Raw genomic sequence first — 26,598 nt, 5'->3', positions numbered from 1 at the left:
TCTTTTGTGATAGTAGATTCACATACTTTGTTCAAATTTTTATTTTCATGTATTTAAATATATATCAAATTCAGATTTAATAAGTAACTACTTACTTTCAGCATTTAATGTCTATGGTGCGTTAATTTGTCTATACATTGACTTTATTGTCTATGGATTAGCTTATTGTTTACGGGCGTCGCTGCGGTTTTTCGGCGGTGCTGTTGAAATATATTTTTAATAAAATGCTTGAAAATGAAGACGATGCAACCGCAATTTGTGATTCAGCGGTACTAGATCTATTTTAACGTGTCTTTGAAATGTTTTGGTTTCATCATAAACACTGTGTCAACCTAACCTATACCTTGTTTTCGTTGTTCCAGTCATCTCTTGTAGAAGGCTGCCGTTTGCCGGTGCGCATGCAAGGTGGAAATGATTGGCCGTTAGCTGAAATAATAAGCATTAAAGACATTAGAGGACAAAGGGTTTATTATGTCCACTATGTTGACTGTAAGTCTACCTTACTTTAGTGCTTAATTCTACTATGTATAAATAATATTGAATTGGCGCCAAGAACCAAAATGTTTTATTTTAGGGATATTACGAATACAAATTAAGATAAATTGTTATTATCTTGGTGAAATAAGCATGATATCTTATCTTTAAAGGCTACTTCTAACCTTTTTTATTTGAAAACATTTATTTGACATTTAGAAAACAAAAATATTTACATTCGGTTTCAACATATGACAATAATTCAAACGAATGTTTATGTCATCGTACAACGACTTGTATGATACATCGTCTTTATAATGATTGCATGTTTATTTTTTAGTATCCATTTTATTACCGAGCTGTTTAAAATTCAATATTATATATAATTTAGAAAATAAGTACCAGGAAATATTTTTGTGTCAGGTTCAAACAGACAGTCAGATCTGCTTATTTTTTCATTCAAAACCAACTTCTATCCCTGTATGAACCATAATTCTATGCAAACATGTAACATGCTGTTAGATTTAAATAGATTTTTCTTCTACCGATTTGCATTTGTTCAAAGTAATAATTATTAATTTAACTTTAAAGATTTCATTTCATTGGTTAACAGTTATCTCCGCACTGACATTTTGAGGAACGTAGTACATCCATGTATTTCTGTACATGTTTTTCCAAATAACATATTTGAAGCATTCTTGTACAAAGTTTATTCACAGATTACTCTGTTGTATCTTTTAGGTATACCGTCAACCTTCGTGTGTGGTTTATAATTTATAGTTTTTATAAATATTCACGTGATCATGGTCAAATACACGCAATCGATATGTGGTCCAATGTTCTATGTCGCCGTGCGTTATTTATGTTCACCCGGGACATTTTATTCATTTCACTTCAACTACTGTGTGCCACAACTGTGTGGAAGCGAGACAGCAATTATGAACTCCGTTCTTCCTATTTTTAACCCTCAGTTGTTCTCTGAACTTCTAACATCACTGTCGCAAGCTCTGTATTATTATTACACACAATATTTCTATGAATATGACTGCAGTCTTTTAAATACCCCACCTTTTGGAGCATGCGGAATTTGATACTTCGTGTAAAGAGGGTTAAATCGAAGTTCAACTATTTAAGACTGGATTAGATTGCTTAAAAGTCTGTAATATGTATCAAAAAAAATTACGGTGTATGATAGTTGTTCGAATGCTGAAAATAAGGAAAGAATGCAAAGCTGAGGTAAGCATTATCGATAAAATTGAGAAAGGCGTATTGAAAGAAAGATAAAACAAATTTATGAGGTGAATGAAGTTGGAAAAAAAGGAGAAGACCGAGAAAAACTTGACATGTCATGATCATGATCAGGTATGTCAAATACTTGAAAGCAGTCAGGTCAAAAAAATCGGTGGGTATGTATGAGGAGATGCACTAATGTGGAAGAGGCAAAGAAGACAGATTAGTGAGGCGTTCTACTCTCTCTGTTTACCCCTGCGTTGAAGCAGTGTGATGGTTTGTTAGTTAGTTTATTAAAAACTTTCATTATGTCTCCAAGCTTTGTCAAAAAAAATTGTCTAAATCAATTTACAAACATAGATTATCGGAAAGCATTAAAAGTGTTTAAAAATGGACAAGTTTAAAAATATATGTAACCTACAGATTGAAAGGTAGAGTTTACTTCAAAAAGTTTAAAATAGATTGTACAGATTGGAATTCGGTTTACGGTTACTTGTGATTACATAGTATACTGAGAGTTAGGCGGCAGACTGTCTCAGTATAATTAGAGCATGGAGTGATGAAAATTCTGCCCGAAAACAATGTTTTAAGATGTGTTCAAAACACAGATTGAAAGGTAGATTTTTGCTTCGAACATTTTAAAAAGTTTTTTTTTAACTGTTGATCCTAAACAATCAGTTATTATAAAGGACCCTATAATTGGGGCAAGATCCAACAAATACTGAACAATAGTATTGATTTTCTTTCCGACGTTTTCAGTCAACAAACGGTTGGACGAATGGGTGGTGGAGTCCTGGCTGGACACCCGCAAGGTCCAGTTCCCGCGTCCGCCGGGGGCCGGGGGCGGAGCTGTCACAGGGGGGGCCGCCACCGGGACGTGCACTCCCAAGAAGGCACTCATCGGCACGGGGGCGGTGGCCGCAGCCCTGGCACCCATCTCCAGTGTACCCGTTATAGGTAAGCACTGGATGGAAAAGTTTGAAATTTCTGCTAGAAGTGATGCATTGTTTACATTCTAGAGACATTTGGTGTGATTAGCCCTTTGACTCTTGATTTTCAATGAAGATTTTATTTGGAAAGAGGTTTTTTATTTCAAATATATAATATGTTTGAAATAATACTCACATCGGATGACAAGAGTCCACTACAGTTCATATACATAGAGACACCTTGCGAGAATATATTGAACTACCTCATAAATAATATAAGAGAATCGGTTTGAGCTATCTCTTCGCCGGGGTGCCTATACCATATACGGGCAAATCCGCAAAGGTCCATTTTTTGCCCATATGTTATATGGACAAAGGGTTAAAGTCATACCACTACTGTATCTGACAAGTGTTTAACCGTAATCCAAAGGACTTCTTTTAAATTCTCTCAACATAAGATGTCACCGGATAATTTTTTGTAATAATATTCTATTTAATATTTTTACAAATATATTTTGTGTTGAATGTAATATATCAATCAACACAATCTTCACATATTCTGCAATTGAGGTAGCCAGCAATATTGACCTCGAAATACTTAATGCGCTGTTTGACATATTCGTATGCATAGAGCAAGTAGGAACCATTTGACGTATCACAAACGTTTCTGTGGTTGCGGGTATGCTTTTTTGTACCTGAATTTACGGGATACGGCTTGTTACGTTCAGGCGATAATATAGCGGACATATCACGTATGTTCATATGGGCAAGGCGGTCAATCCACTTGGGTAGAGAGTTTCCGGGATGAGAGATCTCATGTTAATCAATCAATCAACCAACGGATTATGCTACTTAAGATTTTTCCAACAGTATTATTTTAGTGACTCATATTGATAATTCACTTTGAGATAGATGTTTAATACCTCTTGATAAGGTATAGAAATAATATTTTTACATTAGCTTTATTAAAAGTGATTGAGACAAATAACTAATGAAATGATCATCTGCTCACCCTATTCACACTTTATTTGCCAGCAAATTTTTGAAAGACTACCTTAAAAACCATGAAAATTTGTATTAATAGCAAAAAATACAAGCGATTATATATATATCACTGTATCAATTTCAAATTTTCACTATCAATTTAAAAATGATATTTATTTACTAGGAATAAAAATTTCAAAAAAAAACAAAAATGCTCTATTATTTGTCAAAATTTTACATGTTGAAGACAATATTTTTATAAAAACAAAATGTATCTGGAATGAATCACAATATGACATTTTTTGCTTATAATTTCAAGTGCAAAAATATTGTCTTCATTCTGTAAATTTATGACAAATAATAATGCATATTTAGTTTTTAAATTATTAGTTCCTAGATAATATCATTTTTATACGAATAGTTCAAATTTGAAATCGAAATAATAATGTACATAATTGTGAGAGTTATTTTCAGTCCGTAGGGTAGAAAAACCGACTAATCGGTGTTTGGTCGTTTACGGTTGGCAGCAAAAAGCCGACTAGTCGGCTTTTGGTAGTTAATGTGTTAAGAGTGATTGAGACAAATAACTAATAGAAATGAGTGTCTGCTCGCTCTAATGAAACCCTATGAAGCTGTAAATTAATAAATATTTATAATGAATATTTTTTGTGTACAAAAAATTCACTCAATCTAAAATAATAATTTTATAGGAAACGTCCCGTTGGGTACACCAGCGGAGTCGGAGAAGACAGCGGAACCCTCACGGCCGGCGAGTCCACTAGCAGCTGCAGAGCTGGTAAATGGAGGAGCCGTCTTAGCTGCTGCGCTGCATAAAAAGATGAACCGGAAAAGAAAAGCAACCGTTCTGGAGAGTGAGGTAACTAATCTTTTGACTCAATTTTACCCATAATTTTTGACCAATAATTTCTCACCGACCCATTTATACCCTTACCATTAGTATATGACAGTAGTGAATGATTCTTTGAATAGATCTGTTATTTTCAAATGATATATGTATAGATTTATATTATCCACTGACACTTCGTGATGGAATTGCATTTTTAATTTATTATTAGATTAAAACCAATATTTTTAGCTTTTCCACTTTTTTATTTGACCAGCGACCGGGTTTCGTCGTTACCGACATCATCAGACTGATGATGTCGGTAACGACGAAACCCGGTCGCTGGTCAAATAAAAAAGTGGAAAAGCTAAAAATATTGGTTTTAATCTAATAATAAATTGATATATGTATGTATTACCATTCTGAATTTGAGATTTTAAATAAAGCTTTCTCATACTGACTTAAATCATTCTGTCATAACTCTTCATAATAACATGTGGTATTACTATTACACAATATTACTGACTACAAATATCCACCTGTGTAGTGGTAAGCGCGTTTGCTAACCGTGCTGGAGGTCGCGGGTTTGACTCCCAGTGGGGTCAAAAAATATATGTGATTTTCACTCTCATATTTATTTAATATCACCCTTGACTGGTACAAGCAGCGCAGAATCGATCACCTTGCCTTCATGGAATTAATGATCAAGATAACACTCTGTCAATATAATGCATTGCGTATGCATCGTTGGGTGTGGATGAGGGTTAGAAAAAACAGATAACCTCAGCTACAGCTGTTTGCAATACATTGCAAACCATTTCCCCGAATCTTACATGGATTTTTTTTAACCTATAATCGCAAGCAGCTTTGGCCAGATTCCCCTCAATTCTTTTTAACCCTTAGGGTGCCCGGCACTCTCCTAGACCACTCCAGTACCGGAAAGGCAATATCACCCCAACTCGGGAATCACAAAATTAATAATAATTAACCATTAGTCCATTGCAATTTAAATGAAACATCTAACAATGTTACTAATATTTGTATATGCGTGGTCTCAAAACTTTTGCTGTGTTAAATTTAGGATTCAATGGATGGCGGGGAGACTCCTGTACGACCGAGACAATCCGGAAGTATGACGGCTCACGGGCATGACGATGTCGTCACCCGCATGAAGAATGTTGAAATGATTGAATTAGGAAAACACAAAATCAAACCATGGTATTTCGCTCCATACCCTCAGGTAATATGTTTTAAAATACCTAACCTCCTTTCTCTGAATCTCCTTGACAATCTCCTTTAATTTCTCAACGATGTTATTACTTTATCTGTATTTTGTTTATGTGAAAAACAAGATTTTTTCCAATTAACTTCAGTTTGAGATTGCTAATAAATCTATTGATATTTGACACATTGATTTTAAACTCAAAACATTTTTAATTCACAAAAAAGCGATGCTTATAAAAGTTTATTAACACATTGTTATTGGTGGTTTTTCATCAACGTCAACCCTAATTATACTAAGACAGTCTGTTGCCCGACTCTCAGTCACACAATCACAAGTAACCGCAAACCCAATTTCCAACTCTGTACAGTGTTTTTTGGCGTTTCTCGTGCTCTACCAAAAGTAAGCAAATAGCTTATAAGTGTCTCCCACTCTCTACTAACAGTATGTAAAAGACGCTTTTAAGCATTTCCCGCAACAACGTGTTAATGTTGAGTTCATAATGAGATGATATCTTATAAATTCTTGTTTTCTTTTCTTTTAGGAAATGGTTCACTTACAATGCATTTATATATGTGAATTTTGTCTGAAGTATCGAAAGAGTAAAAAGTGCTTAGAAAGACATTTGGTAAGTTATTAATTTGTCACCATTTTATACTTGTGTATAGTAAAACGCTACTCTATGTTATTCTCATAGATAACTGATTTGTCATATTATTTCAGGTAAAATGCAATCTCAGACACCCGCCTGGAAACGAAATATACCGCAAGGGCAGTATATCATTCTTTGAAATTGACGGGAGGAAGAATAAAAGTTACGCCCAAAACTTATGTTTATTAGCCAAATTATTCCTAGACCACAAAACGCTTTACTACGACACAGATCCGTTCCTCTTCTACGTCATGACTGAATTCGACCCGAGGGGATTCCATATTGTGGGATACTTCTCCAAGGAGAAAGAGAGTACTGAAGACTATAACGTAGCTTGTATATTAACCTTACCTCCGTATCAACGCAAGGGATATGGAAAACTATTAATTGAATTTAGTGAGTATTGTTTCTTTTCATCCTCACTCCATGTAAATCTCCAGGGTAACTAGCCACTGCTAATAAGTACCTTTTCACATTCTTTAAAAGGTTTTTCTCTCGTGGGTATGCTTTTATATATTTTGCATCGTAACTATTTTTTCAAATTGGTAGTTTTATTCAAACACCTAATGAAGATTCAATGCAAATCAGCCTTTTGCCAAAACTGAATGGTAAATGGTACTCGTGTAAATAGCAAAGGTTGACACATTGGGTTTATTTCCAATTTGGTTGAAGATGATGTTTACACTTTTTCTCCCCCAAGCATGACAAGAAATTAAACATAGCAGCTTAATTTTTTTTTCAAATTCTATATTTTATATTTGCATCAATCCTACTTTAATCTTTGCTTTTTTATAAGTTTTAAATTCGCATAGGCAATGTAATAAATCAAACCATAAACAGGAAAATAAACCATTCATGAATTTTTTTAAATGATGTAAATTCGGGGTAAATTTTGTTCAAATGTATCAGGTTGAACTGTAATAATTTTTCTTTTTAAAAAGTGGATTAGTGTAAAATTAAATTAATCGTAATAATTAAATAAGTTACTCGTTTTATAAAAGTACTTCATTTTAATGTTTTGCAGACTAGTATTTTAATAATTTGTAGTACTTTTTTAGCCATAGTACTTTCTATTGAAATGTTTCTAAGGTTCATGTAGTCTTTTTTGCTTTTACCGGTTTATTTAAATTGTCTCGATATTTGCATTTTCACGACATCTTTTCTAGGAATATAACTCTTAAGAATACTGAGGGACTGCTGTGTATTTTTTAAATTATCCTTTTTACCACAGCCAATGATTTTTAATCTTGTGATTTGTGATTTGATTGCAAATTTCAAAATGACTGACAGGAGATGGATACTGATTTTTAATTTAATTATCTTTTTGCAGGTTATGAATTATCAAAGTTCGAAGGTAAAACAGGTTCTCCTGAAAAACCCCTGTCTGATCTCGGCCTTTTATCTTACCGAAGTTATTGGGCTCAAACTATCTTAGACATATTGACAACGATCAAACCAGTCGGGGAAAACGAAAAACCCCTCATTACTATAAAGTGAGTCTTATGCGTTACAATATGAATTACCAGTGTCCATTACCGCTTCCGACAAATATATAATAGTGTCACCAAAAATGGCGCCATGGCGTAGTTGGGTAGACGCTTGACTGCGAAGCTGGCGTCGCGGGTTCGATTCCCGCCGACAAATATATACATTCCGACAAATATATAATAGTGTCACCAAAAATGGCTCCATGGCGTAGTTGGGTAGACACACGATTACGAAGCTGGCGTCGCGGGTTCGATTTCCACCAATTGTAAAATAAATTCAAGAAACATTTATTTTCAATTGATCTGGGTATTTGTGATGTGTTTTTCACATAACCTTCCCTATCCTTACTATCCTACCTGCGGACAAGCTTCTTTAAAAATTAAAAATAAATTCAATAAACCTATGGACATTCATAAACAACAGTTCTATGTCTCTAGTCATGTTATGCCATTAATTACCACTTTTTCCTTTCGCTATCATAATTGTTCTAGCGATACACTTTTTTTGAAGTTTACTTGTTTTTTATTTGCTGCACTGAATAAAAACAGGTTTAGTTCATAAAGACCCAAATTATGAATCATATTCATTATTTTAACCACTCTCCTGAGAATCAAGTTCATACAATATAGCCTGAAGAAGACATTATACCACAGAATAGACTTTCAAATACATTTAGGCCCACAGAGTATGCATTTTTTGATGACAAGTTGTTTTTCCGAGCGTTTCAAAATCATATGTCGATTTACTATTTTGTTTTTGTTTTCAGTGAAATTTGTGAAATGACTAGTATTAAAAAGGAAGACGTTATATCCACTTTACAAAACCTCAACTTAATAAATTATTACAAAGGACAATACATTATATCAGTAAATAAAGTAAGTATGCTTCGTAAATATATATAAAGGGCGTTTGAGCACTACACAGAATTTTACCGTCCGGCACTTCAGTTAGCGTGATCAAACTATGATTGGCTTGTGCTTTTGTCCATCTTTCTTCGGATCGGTGTTCTTGATCAGTGTGTGAACACGTTGCGCGTAAATTCAATCACGCTAAACTGTCGTAGTTGCTTTTATTTTTCAAAACCGGACTGCCGGACGGTGAAATTCTGAGCAGTACACAAGTACACAGTGTACTTTTTTTATTTGACATTTTTTTATGAAACTGAAAGAATAAATAAATTAAATAGAAGTAAAAGAAAAACCTATTATATATACAAATAAAAATTATGCTTAAATAGTTTTGCAAACGTCTAATGGTGTAAAGTTTTGTGGGATTAACAATCCCATAAAAAAAATATTGTCTTCTGTCAAATGGATTCGATATTTGAGTGAACCTTTTTTTCTTTGTTCAGGAAACAGTAGATGCCCACGAAAAGGCAATGGAAAAAAGGGTGGTTAGAATTGATTCCAAATGCCTTCATTGGACTCCCAAAGACTGGTCCAAACGAGCAAAGTGGTAAGAATTCAAGTACATACAAATGTAGCATCTTAGGGTGGTGACTGAATGGAGCATTCCGTCGTAGCATCACTTGCGACTGTGGATGGAGCGCTCGGCTCGCTGTACTGACTACACGAATGCTCGCATCGTAACGTGTTACGTTACGACGAAATGTCTCCAGTCAGTCACCACCCTTATGTTTATTGTATTTATGTAGTACATAGGTAATAACACTAAATAATAATGCTTTACTAGATTTTACCTTAAACATGTATCTCATTGGCATTTTGTATCTAATTCAGAGGTGATACACACACATGTAATGAAATAAGTTCAGTAAAAGCTCGTTTATTCTAAATTAAAGAAACTGAAATTTTAAAAATATTTTAAAATTCTGTTCAGAAATTTGAGGACAACATTCCATTTCTGTAAAAAAATCATGTTATACAAGCAATGTTTTGAAAGTAATTTTAATTTTTTGTTATCAGCGTAACATGAGCTGTGAATGAAATCGGAAACTTGTTAATTTTTCCATAATTGAATGTTTTTGAATTATCAAAAGTATTTTATGAAAAATCATTGAACTCACAATTTTTTTTACACTCTTAAATTTGTGTTAAAATTTTAATAACCATTATATGAATGAAAGAATTTTTACTGTTTATAGTAAATTAAAGAGAAAAAAATGACAATATGCTGTAATCCTCCAATTATGTTTTGACGGAGGTTTTTTTTCTTCACTCGTTTATTACAGTAAACGTAAAATATAATTACAACCAACCTTTGCTTATAATTTATAAAATGAAATGTAATTAAATGTTTAATTTTAGTTTCCTATTCATATGGAATAGAGCATCGAAATATGTTAACGTTTTTCTGGTTTCAAATAACCTTTTTTGGAGGGTGAAAAATCATCTTTCATTTGGAATTTTATGAAATGTTTGTCATTATTACCTCAACATTTTTACGATATCATAGTTCTCTAAAACTTTACAACTAGGAAACCCTAATAATAAATTCTTATGACTTCTAAGCAAACTATCTTGATTTAACTCAAAAATTTGAGTTGCTTTTTATAGTCTTTTCAGAAACAAGTAGTTCTATTCTAAAATTATAAATTCACTACGGTTTTTTTACATTCAAAATCTTTTTTATTTTTATTTTAAAATGTGTTGTTCCTTCTGCAGTATAAATTAATTTGAATATTTTTGCTTATTTTAAATTTTCTTATTATTCTAACCTCACTAGAAATTAAATGGCTGTCTTATTTGACTTGTATATGTAGAAAAAAATCAAAGCAATTTTTAAAAGTACTTATAGCTTTAGAAATATCTGTTGTGCGATTTCCATGACAAATTGTTTTGCAAAATAAAATAGCCAATTTATTCTTCATTATATTTTTTTATATAAATTTCAATTGAGTATAATTTTGAGAATGGCTCCTAACAACCCTGTTACGGAATTGCTTTAAAAGAAATCTTGATAATCTCATAAATTTATCCACAACTAAATTCAACCTTGTTTTATAGATTGAACTTTCAGAAAAGAAGTGGAGATGGTTTTTTTTAACAATTTACTAATTGACTATTTTCACTAGTTTCAAAGCATGCTAACTTTCATACTATATTTAATGAATATTAATAATGTTGTCTACAAGCAAATATTGAAAAAGGATATTTAGGCTTATAAAAATTGTTTTATAAGCACTTAAAACTTGTGTGACATAATGTTTAAAATGTTTTATATATTATTTCATTATGCGTTATTTTTATATTCATATTTGACCTCTAACAGTATATTCTGAATTTACTAATTGGGGAAGGTAGAGTAATGTACTAATAAGGATGAAGGATAATCAATTGAAGGCATTCCTCGCTAAATTACCGACTTCCATTCCATTAATGTAGCTAAATCAACTCCTAATTTATGCCATTTCTCTAATGTCGCCAACTTTATTTTAGTGTAACTCATATGGCTGTCAGAGATAGATAATGTGACATCTTATACATATTTTAAATGTCTGTTCTCTTATACAGAGATTTGATGAATCAATTTACTTGACATTAGAAATTTTAGCATTTAAAAACATGGAAAAAAGCAATGCCTCAAATTAAAAGAATCAAAAGAAAGACAGTAAAAAATAATTAAGAATTACATGAAATAAAATAAATGTATTTCAAAAGTTTATGCGAATTATCATGTACCTTAAGTACTGCGATATATTTTTTTAAATTTATTTTGGAAGTATGTACATCTATTACGGGGTCAAAATTTTGTAGACATTGAGATATGATATTGTATCATTATTTAATTTCGTAGACTGTCACCCAAACATTGCTGATATGTAAAATGTTTACTGTATCTAGTTTATATTGTTCTTTTTATGTTTGTACAATGTCTTAAATGTTTTTCTTTTGTCTTCAGTGCCTAAAGGATCAACCAATAATCACCAATTAACTTTATAAAGATTGTCTAATTAATAATTAAGCGCTTTCACACCGTGAATTATATATGGACGGACATGAGACTCCCACCATAAAGCCGATAACTATGTATCATGCAATATATCAAGAAAATTATATTTCTGGTGCCTAAGAACATCCTTTATCTCATTGTAACTTCCAATAAATTTCCTAATATAAATACATAATGAATTTTAACTTGAATTGTATAATGTGTAACGAATGTGTGTATCAATAATTTTAACTAATATCGATTTGGGTATTGTCTGTTATGGTTGTATGTATATATTTATTAAAGACAAGCTTCTGGCTTCGTTTTGTGTTTTGTGATGTTAACCTCAAAACTGAATTATTGAACGGCATCCGTTTTAACAATAATGCATATAATTGGTCTGCATTGAATATTGTATAAAGTTTTATCCCTGTGGTTCATGTTGAACTAGTAATTACTCGCATTTTGTATCCTCGTTGGCGTCCACAATATCTCCAGCCAAAGGAGATGATTATTTCATTACGAATAATGAAGATGCCATTTCCATTTATGTAAAATTAAAACATAATCAATGTTCATTTGTATTATCAATACATTGTACAAAGTAAAATATGTTGTTTTATTTCTAAATGTACAGTCATTCCTCGTTATATGCAAGCCTTACGTACATCCAACCTTCAAAGGCGGTGAATAGAGAAACCGCAAATGTGAGAAATGACTGTAATAATCCTTACGCCCTATTACGTTAAACTGTCAAAGAAAGGTCTCAATAAAGTGGAAAAATCCATAATCAACACATTTCCGACGGGTGTTTTTTCACGCCTGTGGACCTTAACAAAGAGATTGGTACATAATATTTATTATAAAACATTAAATATGTAATTCCTTCTTTTCTGAAATGAGGCCGGCGCAGAAGGTAAAAATACCCTTCCCATCCTTAAGCATCAATCGACTGGACGTTTATAAATATAATACCTTTCCAGTCCGAAGTATGTTAATAGATTTGTCATTTTGCAGTTTTGCATTTGCACTTTGTCTATTACCTAACCTTAACAATTGTAACTGTCAGACGCGTGCGCTTTGTCTGTGTGGTGCCAATGAGACACGGGGGAGTGTGTATTTTCAAAAGTTGCACACACTCCTAATCCAATGATTACTGTCGTGGTACTCTTCTCTTTAGAATGCCTATATGTAATCCACCATTTCGCCCTTTTTATAAAATATCACCAATTGAATATATAGTATGCAGTAAAAAACAGATGTCATCTCTAACATCATAAGGTATTCGATAATCAATATTATTGTTTTCTATGAAATTGAGGTTAAGATATGCATTAATAGATTTTTCAATAATTTTTTTATTTTATTTTACCATTCACAATTTTCACACATACTTTACATACATTATCTCGTGGTTCTGCCATTACTATTAAAATTACCAAAAAGGTTCAATAATTAAATACATATGGTAACATTTACAGGAGGACCTACTTAAGATAGGTGGCTAGATAAAAATAGTAATTTGGCACCCATAAATAAAATATTTTATCAACATACTGGCGACATTCGTAACTTCCCAGTCTTCAAGAATTTTTCAGCATCTATTTCTTTCATTCTCATTACATTTTTATGTATATATTACTCACTCTTTCATATGTATTATGTTTTCTTAACATTAGGCTAAATTCGAACAACAAATACACATCTTCCGCAGTCATCATTAGTTTCTATTAGTATAACAAGAAAATAGATATTCCAGACATTCAGTCTTATCAGAATCGCTCTCATTTGATTTTTCTGTGTATCTCTTTAATTTTTCTCTCTTTATTCTTTGATGACTCAATCTAATCAGTCTTTGGTCCTGATCTTTCTCTCTACACCCACATGTAAGGAAAAAAGAGATGATTACAAAGAAATTAATTGTAGAGAGGTAAAAGAAAATTTCAAAAGGTCTTTGTTTGTATGATTTATTCTCCCAGAATGTTCGGTGATACATTTTATTACAGTACTCTGTATAAATTTACAAGATATAAGCCAAAATCACTTCATTTATAAGGCCAAAATTCAAAGCTATTTTAATTAAGGCAATTTTGCATTTTCCAATATATTTTTCATCACTATAATATATTATTGTTTCATCGGTAATAACAACATTTAAAAATATTTAACAAAAAAAATTGACTTTTTAGTTCAACTTCAAAGAATGGTCAACAATAAAACTTTAGATTTTTTTATATGTAGGAGTATATGATAATTGAATTTATAGGTAGTAAAATACAATGTGCTTTCATTTTATGAAATGTTTCTGTAGCTATAAAAATAAATATTTATAAAAATATACAAATAGAGGCGATAAACATTTCAAGAAATATTTGACACAAAAAATATAATTTAACGCGTTAAAAGGTAATCATTGTTTATTTTTTACATTGGTAAATTTCTATTGGCAAATTATTTGTAAATTCAATGTTTAAATCCTCTTATTCAAACAGAAGTCACTGACTACAAACACTAAGGTAAATTATTTAGACAAAACAAATTATCCAAAAATCACATTTTGACGAGTGATGTTTGATTCCGCTTGCTATGAGCTAAGAAAGTGTACCATTAATATTTTTAATGGCTTTTGCTTGAATAAAAGTGATAATATTACTTGGTAATCAAAGGTTTCTTTTAATTTTAAATCTTTTTTACTTTTTTTTCATTTATAACTGTTTAAAAACTGACTAGGATTTTACTATGATTTAGAAAGTTAAGTTTTAACCTTATTAAAACATGGTCAATATTCAAGTTGTTGAGTGACAGATATTATCAGTAGAAGAAAAATCATTTTACTTTCATTGGTAGATATTGAATTCATCAAAATACAAATAAATATAGAGTTGACAAAATAATGGTATTTGCCTAGAATTTTTTTTATAATTACATACATTGCCACAAATTGACAACCAAATAAATTAATGAAAAAAATATATATCCTACTTTTGAACTTGTGACATTTGTGCATTGGGTTTGTGGTATATTACATAAATATAAGCAAAGTCATTGATACACGGTAAGCCAATAAATCAGATAATCATTTTGTACTCAAGATTCCAAAAACTGAGGATGAAAAATTATGAAATTATCTTATTTATTAATAATAGAGAGTTGTCCTTCCACTAATAAAAAATAAAAAATTAAGTGTTCCTGGATGCAACCACCATATCCCCTCAGAAGCAGAGGACATACACGGATTTGCCAAGGATTCTCATCCATATTTCTTCAGGGTACAGATTAATAAATACATATCTGTATTTATCAAATCAACTTGATCTTTCGATCGATCTGTTAACAAATTATTCTTCATGTCAGGAAGAAAATATATATTTATTTTTAATAGATGTATATTGACAAGAATAAATAGCAAAAAAAGTTAATATTTTGATATAAAATAGATAATACACATTCTTTAGTCATTTAACACGTTGACTGCCACGGCAATTTTCAGAATTCCAGTCTAAAAAGCCAATTTCATTTAATCATATTACATTATTAAAAACTCTAATTAAAGTACATAACCATATTTTCTGTTCATTTTTAATAAATTTTCTGTTCATGTAAGTCAGCATTGATTTTTGTTCTCTTACCAGAAGCCATCTATCCATATTAGCACTGATATACTATGAATTTTATAGTAGCTGCACGAATATGGCAAGTAAACACAGTACTAGATAACTCGTAGTCTGCCTCCTAGCAAAAAAAGCAATCTACGAGTTTAGAGTCAACGTGTTAATAGCAAAAACGCAAACGATGGACTTTTTAAAAATGTTTTCAGCGAAGACAAATATTGTTTGATTTTTGAAAATAATGTTTGTTTTATTCCGAATTCCCTATATATTCCCATATATTTGTCCCTATTCAGTAAGAGAACAGGGCACTAGGTTCAGTGCTGATTACGCTGACTTGTTAAAAGGCATTTCCAGGTGATTAGTGAGATGAGCGCCATCACATGGCATAAACCCTATTTATATTTGTCCCTATTCAGTAAGAGAACAGGGCACTAGGTCCAGTGCTGATTACGCTGACTTGTTAAATGGCATTTCCAGGTGATTAGTGAGATGAGCGCCATCACATGGCATAAACGGCATTAATAGAATGGACAATGCATGTACAACTTATAAAAAGTATCAGTGAGACAAGGAGTGTGCATGCCACTTTTTACAATGTTCCTTTGCCCTTAACGTGTGAGTTTACACCCATCACACTAATCTCATGGCAAAGCACGTACATCTAAAGATTGCAATTGAGTATTTCAACAATGCTGTATGAATAAATAATTTATTAGATATTCCTAGAATATGGATATAAAATAATTACTGCCAACTACAAATTTTATTAAATAGGTACAGTCATCATTAAGCAATATTCATTTCTGACGGTCAACATATAAATGCTTTATTCTCACTGGTAATCCATTGTCAGTAGACTAGAAATATTCATTATGACTTTGTCAATTTATTTACATCAAAACTATGGAATTCAATGATTTTCCAACACTATTTGGAAATCCATTTTGGTGCCATTATAACAAAAAAGTGAGACACGAGGTTTAATGTTACAATATATTTAACACCAAAAAATAACTAAGGGAAGGTTTTTTATGTAGTAATATTAAGATGCATTATACAATGCACACTATATATCGTAATATACAACAATGAAGGCAGAAATAGTGAATATATTCTTCCATAAAATCTCTCGGTTAATACAATAATTATTCACTGGTATAAAAACACGATTATAAATACTATAAAAATATATGTGTTTTGATTTTTCATATAAAATACATTTCATTTGATAAAACATTTTAACTCGTTATCAACTTTAAGGCATCGGTTAGCAAGAAATTGTTTTTAATGACAATATGTGAATATAAAATGTAGATTCCTATGATATAAATTACTTTTTGTTTGAAATGAAAGCACTTTTATAATCTATAATAACAGTAATAAAATATAGTTACTTGGATGATTTTCATTTACTTTATTAGAAACGGAATGGAATGTTAATATTTTTGGCATCAAATGGCCATATTTTTGATAATTCACTTTTTTAACACCGATAAATATGTATAATAAATATCTTCTATGTTAAACTCCAAATTCGCTTATGGATTACATTTACGTATTGTTTTTTGTAAAGGTACCTTTATTAGTAGTGTGAAGATCTATAAGACAATAATGTGATAGGAAAAAGAAGGAAGGAAACGTTCAACTGGAAATTCTACTTTGTATTTTTGTGCTTGACAAAAATAAAATAGGTTCCCGTTTAGTGATCAAGTTACGATCGCTTCGCAAGAGCATATATAAAACTACGTTAATTTTTCAAATAAAAACTAATTATTTATAAGAAAAATAAACTAACAGCACCATGCAAAGAAGAAGTAAAAAAATAAGTAATGTTTTCAAGTAATTAATACATAGAGATATAGTTTAAAAGGCTTGTTAACGAATTGTACATTTTATGGCACCAATGCCACTTGTCTTCGTCATATATCACATGACCACTATAATAACTATTTACATGTGCATTCTTATCATAATAATTTTACAGAAAAACATATTATCAGCAAAACGAATAACACCATCCAAGAACAGAGTAATAAGTTCCATAAATGTCATAAAAATAAAGAATATTAAAATCACAACGCAATAAATGTAGGTAGGTACAATCACATATTATTCTTTGCAGCATTTGTATTGTGTATAATTACATATCCTGTATCGAATTGGTAAATGATAACAGTTAATAGAGCATCTTTTACTGGGTAAAGGTAACGCGTACACAGAGTATAACGAATGATATTATTTTACGAGTTGATAAAATATACTGAAAATATAACAATCTGATTTATATTATTCGGAATGATATACCCCAAAGGGATATCTAAAACATTATGATGATTACAGTTTATGGTATGTATAATAATATATCATGAATCTTTGTCGATGTCCTCTCTAAAAGTACAAATAACCATCTTGGCCCCTTGAGAGACCGCCGAGAAAAAATAACTTATTAGACAAAAATGTTAAACACATGTTGAAAGAGTACAATTCTTATTAAAATAATACTATTTCAACCTGTTCTAATGACTGCTAATGAATACAATATGTAATGATATTATGTAGTAATTTATATTTTATTTATTAGTTTTAGGCAAATGCTAATGAAGAAAAATTGAAAAAATTCATGAAGAATCTTATAAGCCACAATTGGCGCATACGCCATAGTTTGTTCAAAATAAAATTCACTTGATGATCATATCCTTGTGAAGTTTGTTTATTTTTTAAAATTATTAGTTCTCGGCGAACTAAGTATAATCATCTTAGCAGTGAGTATATTAAATTGTAAATTAGACAGAACTACATGAAACAGTACATGTATTTTTAAAACATCGAGAAATAAATCATATCTTTATCAAAAAAAATATATTTTGATCTTTATATAAATATATAGAAGTTGAATAAACTTATTTTTATTCATGTCATGGTAATACATTCTGACCTGGTGCAATAGATTACGCCATGCAACCATTGTCCATTCCGGAATCCCTAAATTTCTGTCTCGTCCCACCCGGGTTCATGTTGTGACACTGCTGGTTCGAAGGGGTGAGGTTATTGTACTGATGGTTGTTGATATTGTCCTGGTTGTCAAAAGGTACCTGTAAGTATTCGTTCTCGGGAGATTCAATGAGGAGAAGGTTGGATCCTTTCGGGTAGTTGTCGTCTCCGTTGATGTAGTTTTGCGTGTCTTGCCTCATGTAATTACCATCGGACGTTTGGATATAGTTCGACTGCATGTCCATGCTGTCTACCGGTTGGCTGTAGTTTGAGGGGGGAGGGTTTTCCATTTCGCAGTTGTAGCTGGAGGCCAGGATGTTCGCAGACTCGGGGCGGATGTAGGGAGAGTTGGGTTCGTACGGAGTGGCGCTGACGGGATAGTTGGTTGGAGAATCGTAGGGAGGCTGGATGGGGTTGTAAGGTGTAGTGGGAGAGGAGTTGTTGTGCTTGACGCAGGAAGGAGTGTGAAGAGAAAGCATGTCCACGAGTTGCCGCCTTTGTACCTCAAGTTCCTGAAAAAATGAAGTAATATAAATACATTGAAGATTAAATTTATTTTACATTCCACTCACAAAAATATTATTTTAAGAAATATTACATGTCTCAGCAAAGACCAAGGATCTTTTTACACAAACGTAATAAATGTGTCGCCTACTTTCAAAATCCGCCAGATTCATGTAAGTCTATTTTACAAAAAATGAAAAATTCTAAGGGTAACATTAATGTTTAAAAGATTTGTCTATCTTTAGATAAAATATTATGAAATAAAGAATTTTTAATTTTTTAGAAATTTATTCAGAATTTAAAAAAAAACACGAGACAGAAACCGATAATGATGTCATCTTAATTTTTGACCTATCCCCAGTCTCCGATTGGCCGATATGGGTCAGAAGACAAGTTCCATGAATATACTGGAATTTGAAATATAACGCTCTTTTTAAGCATTTTTTAGCAGGGTTTTCAAGTATATAAATATAAAACCCACAATTGGCATTCCGATAGAGCGTTTATTTTAAAATCTTATTAAATTGGATCTGGCGGATTTTGAAAGTAGGCGACACATATGGAAGTCTGTATATTCACAGGGCTTACGACTCAGCATTTGCTTGCTTTAGTGATCACATTACACGCATTATACACTTTATAACTTTTACCATTCTATCAATTATTTGGAACATCCATATTGCCTCAATTCTTGAAGGTTGTATACAATTACAGTATCTCAAAAACTGCTGTCGTATCTCAGTTTGAACTGACATCTGTTGAAAATTTTGTGAAGTAAGCTAAGTAAGTAAGTGGCTTTCCGTTTCTGACCGTAGGAAGGTGAGAATTCTCCCAAATTCAAATACATATTTACTTTAATAAATATGATTGAAATCGTTTAAAAAAATTCGTATTGCAATCAAACATTCTAACAATTTAAATAGAATGTTTTCATTTAAGAAATGCAACAGATTTCCGGTTGGTATTTAGTATTCAGCTGTTTGCGGTTAGTAAACAAATCGAAAAATGAGGCAAAGGCTTATATTTGCAAGTTGGCAAATGCATATAGACATACGACTTTTATGGGAGGATAGTTTAAATATATTTCAAGCAATTCATACGTATATTCCCGGATTTATTTCTTTCGGATTTTAATGAATAGGTAAAATAAGAATAAAATTTCGCACTGCAAAATGTAAATCCGGATAGTTAGAAAATCCATCACAGAGAATATTTAGTCAATCATACTTTTACTGCACCAAAGTTAGTATCAACGATAATGTAAGACTACAAATTTATAAACAGATCGTCAACTCCTCCAAAAAATCGTGGCTAGAAGTGAAAATTTCAGAAGCAAAGTGTGAAAACCAGGGTATGAAATTTAAGATATTTGATTTTTTTTCGTTTTTTATGTTAAATGCATTTAACATTTTTAAAAAAACTTAATTGTTACAGTATTTAAAAACATCACCAATATCTATTCATATTAGTGAAAATAAAACCATAATAAGCTAGGCTACGGCTAAACGCGACATTTATGTAGAGTTCAGGAATTTAGTAATGGTCTCTTAGCTCCGCCCATACTAAGTTACATTCATTCCCTTTTTACGTATTCTTCACTCGGCCCGTCAGCCCCACATTTTTGTCTATTTCTATAGAAGTTCACCGATTTTCTGCCCTTTTACCATATTTTTTCATTATTGTCTATTGTCATTTAAAAATGAAGAACGTCACGTTGTTAGATGACATCCCACTTGATAATATTAAAACCATCAGTTCGCGCCTACATACATTATTTACAATGGCAACTCATTTTCGCTGCCAGATCGCTCCATCATTCGTATTTCTGCGACTGCCTTACAGCGATATTAAATTAGCAAGGAGTAAATAGCTTTTATTCTCGAGAAGTCGTGCAGTTTAGTTGAGGCAATAATATGAATAACATGACTCGGGGGCGTGTCCAGTGTCCAGCCGGGCCGCTGTGACCCCGCGAGGCGCTACATCAACAATGATCCCTGATTTGATAGTAATAAATTATGGCGTTAGTTGTCTGGTACCTTCGTAATTCAAACTTCGCATATATGCTAAATATCAATATTTTATGCTGTCAAATTGATAAAAATCATAGAACGCCGCCAGCTTTTTCATTGGCGTTACGCCCATTCAATACTTGTAATGTATTTACTGAATCTATTTTTCCACCTCGGTTAGGTTAGGTTGGGATTCGTACATATGATACAGTAGAACCTCGATTATCTGGACCTCTATTATTCGGATTATCGATTATTCGGATCGATCATAATAAAAATAAAATTCAACAATTTACTGATTTGCACGAAGTGAATTGCGTCTACCATTATTAAGTTTTAACGTAAAACAATTTTATTGGTTTTTTTATGCGTACTTTTTACTGACGTCTTGGAAGACATAAGTCATCTATGGCAACATTACCAGTATTCGAGATTAGCTTCTAAATAACTGCTGGCTTGAAGCAGTAATCAATAATTGATTTTATTCATAAAAATCCTTGAAGCTAGTTGTAAATGTAGACGAATAAAATATTAATAAATACTGAATGTACTTGTATTCCCTTGTCGGTTATGATTTTTTCGATTATCTACATTTTTCTTTGTCCGGACTAACTTCATCTCCAATTAGTTCGAATAATCGAGGTTTTACTGTAATCTGTAATTTCGCAAGCAAATGTCTCCACTAACGAATAATTTGGCTAAATAATTGTGATTCAGTCAACGAATCACGATACGATGAGCGGTGAATACACCTACACCTACACGGAAGCGAGCTGTGAATCTTTTATTTAGGTACCTACCTACTTGCCTTCGCACGGCGAAGCAGCTGTCACAATAATTAATTAATTAATCAACGGTATAATAAATCGGTTTTTCATTTATATTATAAAAATATATCATAATTGCGACAGTTATATAATTTACTAGTTAACCAAATTAACATTTTTTTATCTATAATGTTTAGCCTTGCATTCTTTTTTTTTATATCGCAATCCGAACAGCATACACTCCTACGCATTTCGAATGCATTCAGTCTATTTTCATCCTTTTTTGCCAACTCCATGTTTCACTTTCAGTTTGGCTGAACCATAGGTAAATTTATGTTAACGCTTTCATTTCTGCATAATAGTCTAAATAAACGGAAAGTTACTTGATTAATTGAAAGTTTTATCTGACTTTAACATATATGGTACAGCGAGACGCCTGCAGTCATTAAATGTCACATAAAATTCATTCATTGTTGTTGAAAACAGTTACTGCAAATTACAGAACGGGCAACAAAGCCACAACTGCAGGCCTAACAAAATTGCGTACGTATTACAACTAATAACACAGAAACTCATCAAACAAAATCTATCACATACCTCTTTTGGTCAAAAGGATTTTATATATACCATATTACCATATATAGCGGGGGTAGATTACACAGAGGCCGTAAACAAATTAAATGAGTATTTTTTGACATCTCATCAAAGATGAAGAAGAATATGGAAGTCTGGGCATTTACGGGGCTGACGACCACCATAGTGTGGTTGTCAATAATGGGTAGAATTGGTGAATGTTACATGTGTGTACAAATTATCACTTAAACCAGCCTATGACGGTCGTCAGCCCCGTAAATGCCCAGACTCCCATATTCGTCTTCATCTTTGACGAGATGTCAAAAAATAATATGAAAAATAACTCCTACAATTAGAGATAATCCAGATTTGTGTACAAGTATTTGGACACACTCAAAATGTTGTTCATATATTAAATGAGGACTTGAACAGCATATCAGAGTGGCTTAAAATTTACAAACTAAAACATAACGTTGAAAAAACTAAATACATGGAATTAATAAATAATAAATAATAAAACCCTTATCCGCACCCCAATGATGCATAGGGCACTGCTTCATATAAACGCAGTGTTATCTTGATCGTTTACATATGAAGGAAAGGTGATCAGCCCTCCGCTTCAGGTACCAGTCCAGGGTAATATTAAATAAATATTTGAGTGAAAAAATCACTAATATTTATTTGACCCCCCCCCCCTGGGAATCGAACCCGGGACCTCCAGAACGGTAGCCGAGCGTGCTGACCATTACACTACGGAGGCAGACAAAATGGAATGGAATTAGGATGAAGAAAGCCAAACCCAAGGATGATTTTTATATATTGTATTGCAGATGGCGAAACTATCGAAAAAGTGAATGAAATGAAATATTTGGGTGTAATATTAGTTTCAAAATTAACTAAGGTAAATTTTGAACATGTTTTGAAAAAATATCAAAAAAATACTCTTTTTTGTAGATTAAGGAATAAGTCCAATAAAATAAGGAAAAACTAATTTATAAAACAATAATTATTCCGCATGTAGATTATTTTTAGTATTATTTTTCCTCCAGTTATTTTTCAATCATTTTTTACTAACGTAATTCATTTTAAACCAATAACGTAAAATTTACCTGGATTTAGAGAAAATTAACTTATCGAATACTCGGCTGTCCAAATTTAAAACACAGTAAGGGACATTTTTTTGCAGTAGGTTTTTTTTTTACTTAGTCCATAAATGCAAAAAAAACCTACTACAAAAAAATGTCTCTTACTGTGTTTTAAATTTGGACAGCCGTACTGGGCGTCTTAATACAGTAGTAAATTGTAATTTATGATTTTTTCCTTCTTATTTCTCATTTATACTTTATTTCCTAGCACTATCTGATTCCAAACGACTATACAAGGTATCAAAATATTTGACCAAATATAACTAGTCTGTTTTTGGTTGGTTGGAAGATATTGCCTCTTAGCAATAAGCTAGACAATGTTTTTTTTCTGTACATGAAGTTGAAATAAAAAATATATATTTTGAATATTTAAGCATCAACTTTGTGGATCATTGAAATATATTATTTGGAGAAACAAATTACTGTTTTTGTTTCTTTACTATACGAGTATTGTGTGCGTCTGTTTAGTAAAACCAAACCCTGATGAGGGCATGACTAGTTGTTGCCGAAACTAGTTGGTTTATTCTAATAAAAGTGTCGGGTTGTGGTCCCGTGGTTAGTGTCGCGTCAGAGTTTCTTAGTTTAAATTCACTCTACCACAATTTGATACCTATATCTAATAATGAGCCGCTTTGGCTCACAGAAATAGTACGAAATTTAAATAATTGTGAAATTAATAAAAACACAAATATTTATCTTTTTTAAAAATAATAAAAAAAGTAAGTGGATCAAAAAACAAAGTTATTTTATTTCTCCAAATAATAAAATTAAAATGTCTGAATTGTTGGATCGATTTTGTTTTTACCTGTATTTGCGTCTTGAGGTCGATGTTCTGCGTCTCCAGCACTTCAGACTCCGTGACCAGGTTGACAGTCCGCTCCCTCTTCTTCAGCCGGCATTTGGTGGCGGCGATCTTGTTCCTCTCGCGTCTCCTCCGCCTCCTTTCCTCGTCCTCGGGGGTCAGCTGGAATGCATGATACAATCAACACGTCGGGGTATCCCCCTTCTCGTCCGGATGTGCGTGAATTTCAAAAAGTTACCCACTAAACAATTGCGCATTTCACTGATAGACAATTTCAGTTTACAATATGAATATCTGTAATGCCTCCGTGGTATAATGGTAAGCGTGTTTAGCTACCGTGCTGGAGGTCCCGGGTTCGATTCCCAGGGGGGGTTGAAAATAAATATTAGCGATTTTACACTTTAATATTTATTTCAAATATGTAATAACCTTGGACTGATCCCTGAAGCGCAGGAGTGATCACCTTGCCTTCATGTAAGTAACGATCAATATAACACTGCATCAATACGATGTAGTGCCCTATGCACCATTGTTAGGGTTAGAAGTAGAAGAATATGAATATGTGTTGGGTTGTGGTCCCGTGGTTAGGGTCGCGGACTCTTAAGTCAGAGTTTTTCAGTTCGAACCCACTCTACCACAATCCTATATCTAATAATGATCCACTTAGGCTCATAGAAAAAGTGTTCATGGTGATCTATTTTTTTTTAATCTAGTTTAAAAACAATTTTTAATGGACATAAAATTTCACCTACCCCTTCTGTTCGGTTGCCCATGTAGGCATCGTCGTACTCGTCATCGCTGATGAACTCTTCCTTCTTGAGCTTCTTGGGGCAAGGGAGTCCCTCCATCGAGTCGCTGCCCGACATCTTCCTCTTGGACTCTATGGAGAGCTTCAGGCCGGCTTTTATGAGTTGGGAACAAGTCTGCAAAAAAAAAAACATTTCGAAACTATAAAATTGGTTTATGTAATACATAAATATTCACAAAGGCATTATCAATTTTATTAAACATATAACATCGCCCCGTTCAGAAAAACTCATAAATGAACGATATCTGGAATACATCTCAGGTTTTCATCGCTCTTCCTCTGCTCCGTTTTCCAACTACATTCACCTCATAAATTCTTAATTGCATCACTTTTTAAAATTTATTTTATCAATAATGTATGCCTCAGCTTTGCATTTTTTTCTTATTTTACGATTCGAACATCTATCATCATGGTTTGTGTCGCAAATTCATCTGAGGGACCGCATTCAGTCATACATTCATCCTTCTTTTGCCAACTCCACGCTTCTTTTACTTGGAACCACGACTCCGTTGTGTACTGCCACTTAATCTTCGATTATAGGTTTATATTTGATATAACTGATTTCAGTGCACCATCCACTATATTATCAGCATTCACTCTTTCTTTGTCTGTATCATACGTGATATATGTAAATAATATATTATTTTTTGAGATCTCATCAAAGATGAAGAAGAATATGGAAGTCTGGGCATTTACGGGACTGACAACCGTCATAGGCTGGTTTAGGTGATCCTTTACACACGTGTAACATTCACCAATTCTACCCATTATTGACAACCACACTACTCAAATTCTTGGAAATTTCATATATATGAACCAATTCTGAAACATTGTTCTTGAATCACTAGAATTTCACTAGAGACATCTATTGGTGAGATGAAAAGAAGCTTTTTATTGAGCAGAAACTTTTTTATTAGTATTTGAGTATGTAAAGTGATCACTTAAACCAGCCTATGACGGTCGTCAGCCCCGTAAATACCCAGACTTCCATATTCTTCTTCATCTTTGATGATATGTCAAAAAATAATATTAAAAATAACTCCTCTATGATTGGAGATAATCCAGATTTGTGAAGTATTTCGATACACTCAAAATGTTGTATATAATATATCCAAACATTTTTCTGGTGACGAGTAAGAGATCAAAGTCAGAATAGAAATGCTTGACCTCCTTGTAATAGAAACTTCAACCACAGTCTGCGCATGAAAACCGTACAAGCTATATATTTTCATTGCTTCTCTATGACTTCGAAAGCTGTGATTTCTCCCAAGCTACCACAAAGAATACTGAAATATTCCAGGAATGCTCAAAATGCAATGCGTTGAGAGAATTCAAAACGAATATGTTTTTGTAATTTAAACCTCATAGGAAAAGGGAGACAAGTTATAGACACTACAATAAAAGAAAGCTTAAGTTCTTGAATTGGTGAATTTAGTGGAGTTGAAGGTCAATACAGTTTAGGAAGAAGACTATATCCCGGCTGAAAAATCATTTGAGTTATTCCACTGTAGTACTAAGCCGCTATTTAAATCGACTCCAGACAACCTTCAGCGAGGAGCGGCAAAGTAAAAAAAAGAAATATTACTCCTAAAATGTTACTTACTACAGGGTGCCACAAAATTAATCACTATCAGAAGATATTAAATTTTTTGCAAATGGCGTCGTTCTACGTCA

General features: G+C 32.4%; 2 protein-coding genes across 5 annotated transcripts in view; one reads left to right on the top strand and one right to left on the bottom strand.

The window, feature by feature from the left end:
- The first annotated feature begins 128 nt into the window (after positions 1-128).
- Positions 129-12,324, top strand: Tip60 (Histone acetyltransferase Tip60). Of its 2 annotated transcripts, XM_088258279.1 has the most exons (11): positions 129-269; positions 363-489; positions 2,464-2,661; positions 4,328-4,494; positions 5,543-5,701; positions 6,228-6,311; positions 6,407-6,731; positions 7,666-7,828; positions 8,590-8,698; positions 9,175-9,278; positions 11,685-12,324. In XM_088258279.1, the coding sequence occupies exons 1-11, from the start codon at positions 225-227 to the stop codon at positions 11,689-11,691; spliced, it is 1,488 nt and encodes a 495-aa protein (XP_088114405.1). In that variant the 5' UTR covers positions 129-224; the 3' UTR covers positions 11,692-12,324. The 2 variants fall into 2 exon arrangements, with proteins under 2 accessions (XP_088114405.1, XP_088114406.1); XM_088258280.1 differs by lacking the exon at positions 11,685-12,324 and having other exon boundaries at positions 9,175-9,282.
- A 1,340-nt stretch (positions 12,325-13,664) lies between these two features.
- Atf3 (Activating transcription factor 3) overlaps positions 13,665-26,598 on the bottom strand; it is a 112,259-nt gene continuing 99,325 nt past the window's right edge. For 2 of the 3 annotated variants that reach the window (XM_088258318.1, XM_088258316.1), the window contains exons 4-6: positions 24,869-25,039; positions 24,120-24,278; positions 13,665-18,828 (exon numbers count right to left, since the gene is read on the bottom strand). In XM_088258318.1, coding sequence (XP_088114444.1) covers positions 18,274-18,828; positions 24,120-24,278; positions 24,869-25,039 — 885 coding nt within the window. In that variant the 3' untranslated portion in view covers positions 13,665-18,273. The remainder of the gene's footprint in view (positions 18,829-24,119; positions 24,279-24,868; positions 25,040-26,598) is intronic. The other variant, XM_088258317.1, reaches the window with a different exon arrangement.

The sequence above is a fragment of the Brachycentrus maculatus genome, unplaced genomic scaffold (assembly GCF_059751285.1).
Source record: "Brachycentrus maculatus isolate JH-2025_06_01 unplaced genomic scaffold, ASM5975128v1 h1tg000092l, whole genome shotgun sequence".
Classification (NCBI taxonomy): Eukaryota; Metazoa; Arthropoda; class Insecta; order Trichoptera; family Brachycentridae; genus Brachycentrus; species Brachycentrus maculatus.
The sequence above is the reverse complement of the archived record's forward strand: the minus strand, read 5'-3'. Positions and strand labels throughout refer to the sequence as shown.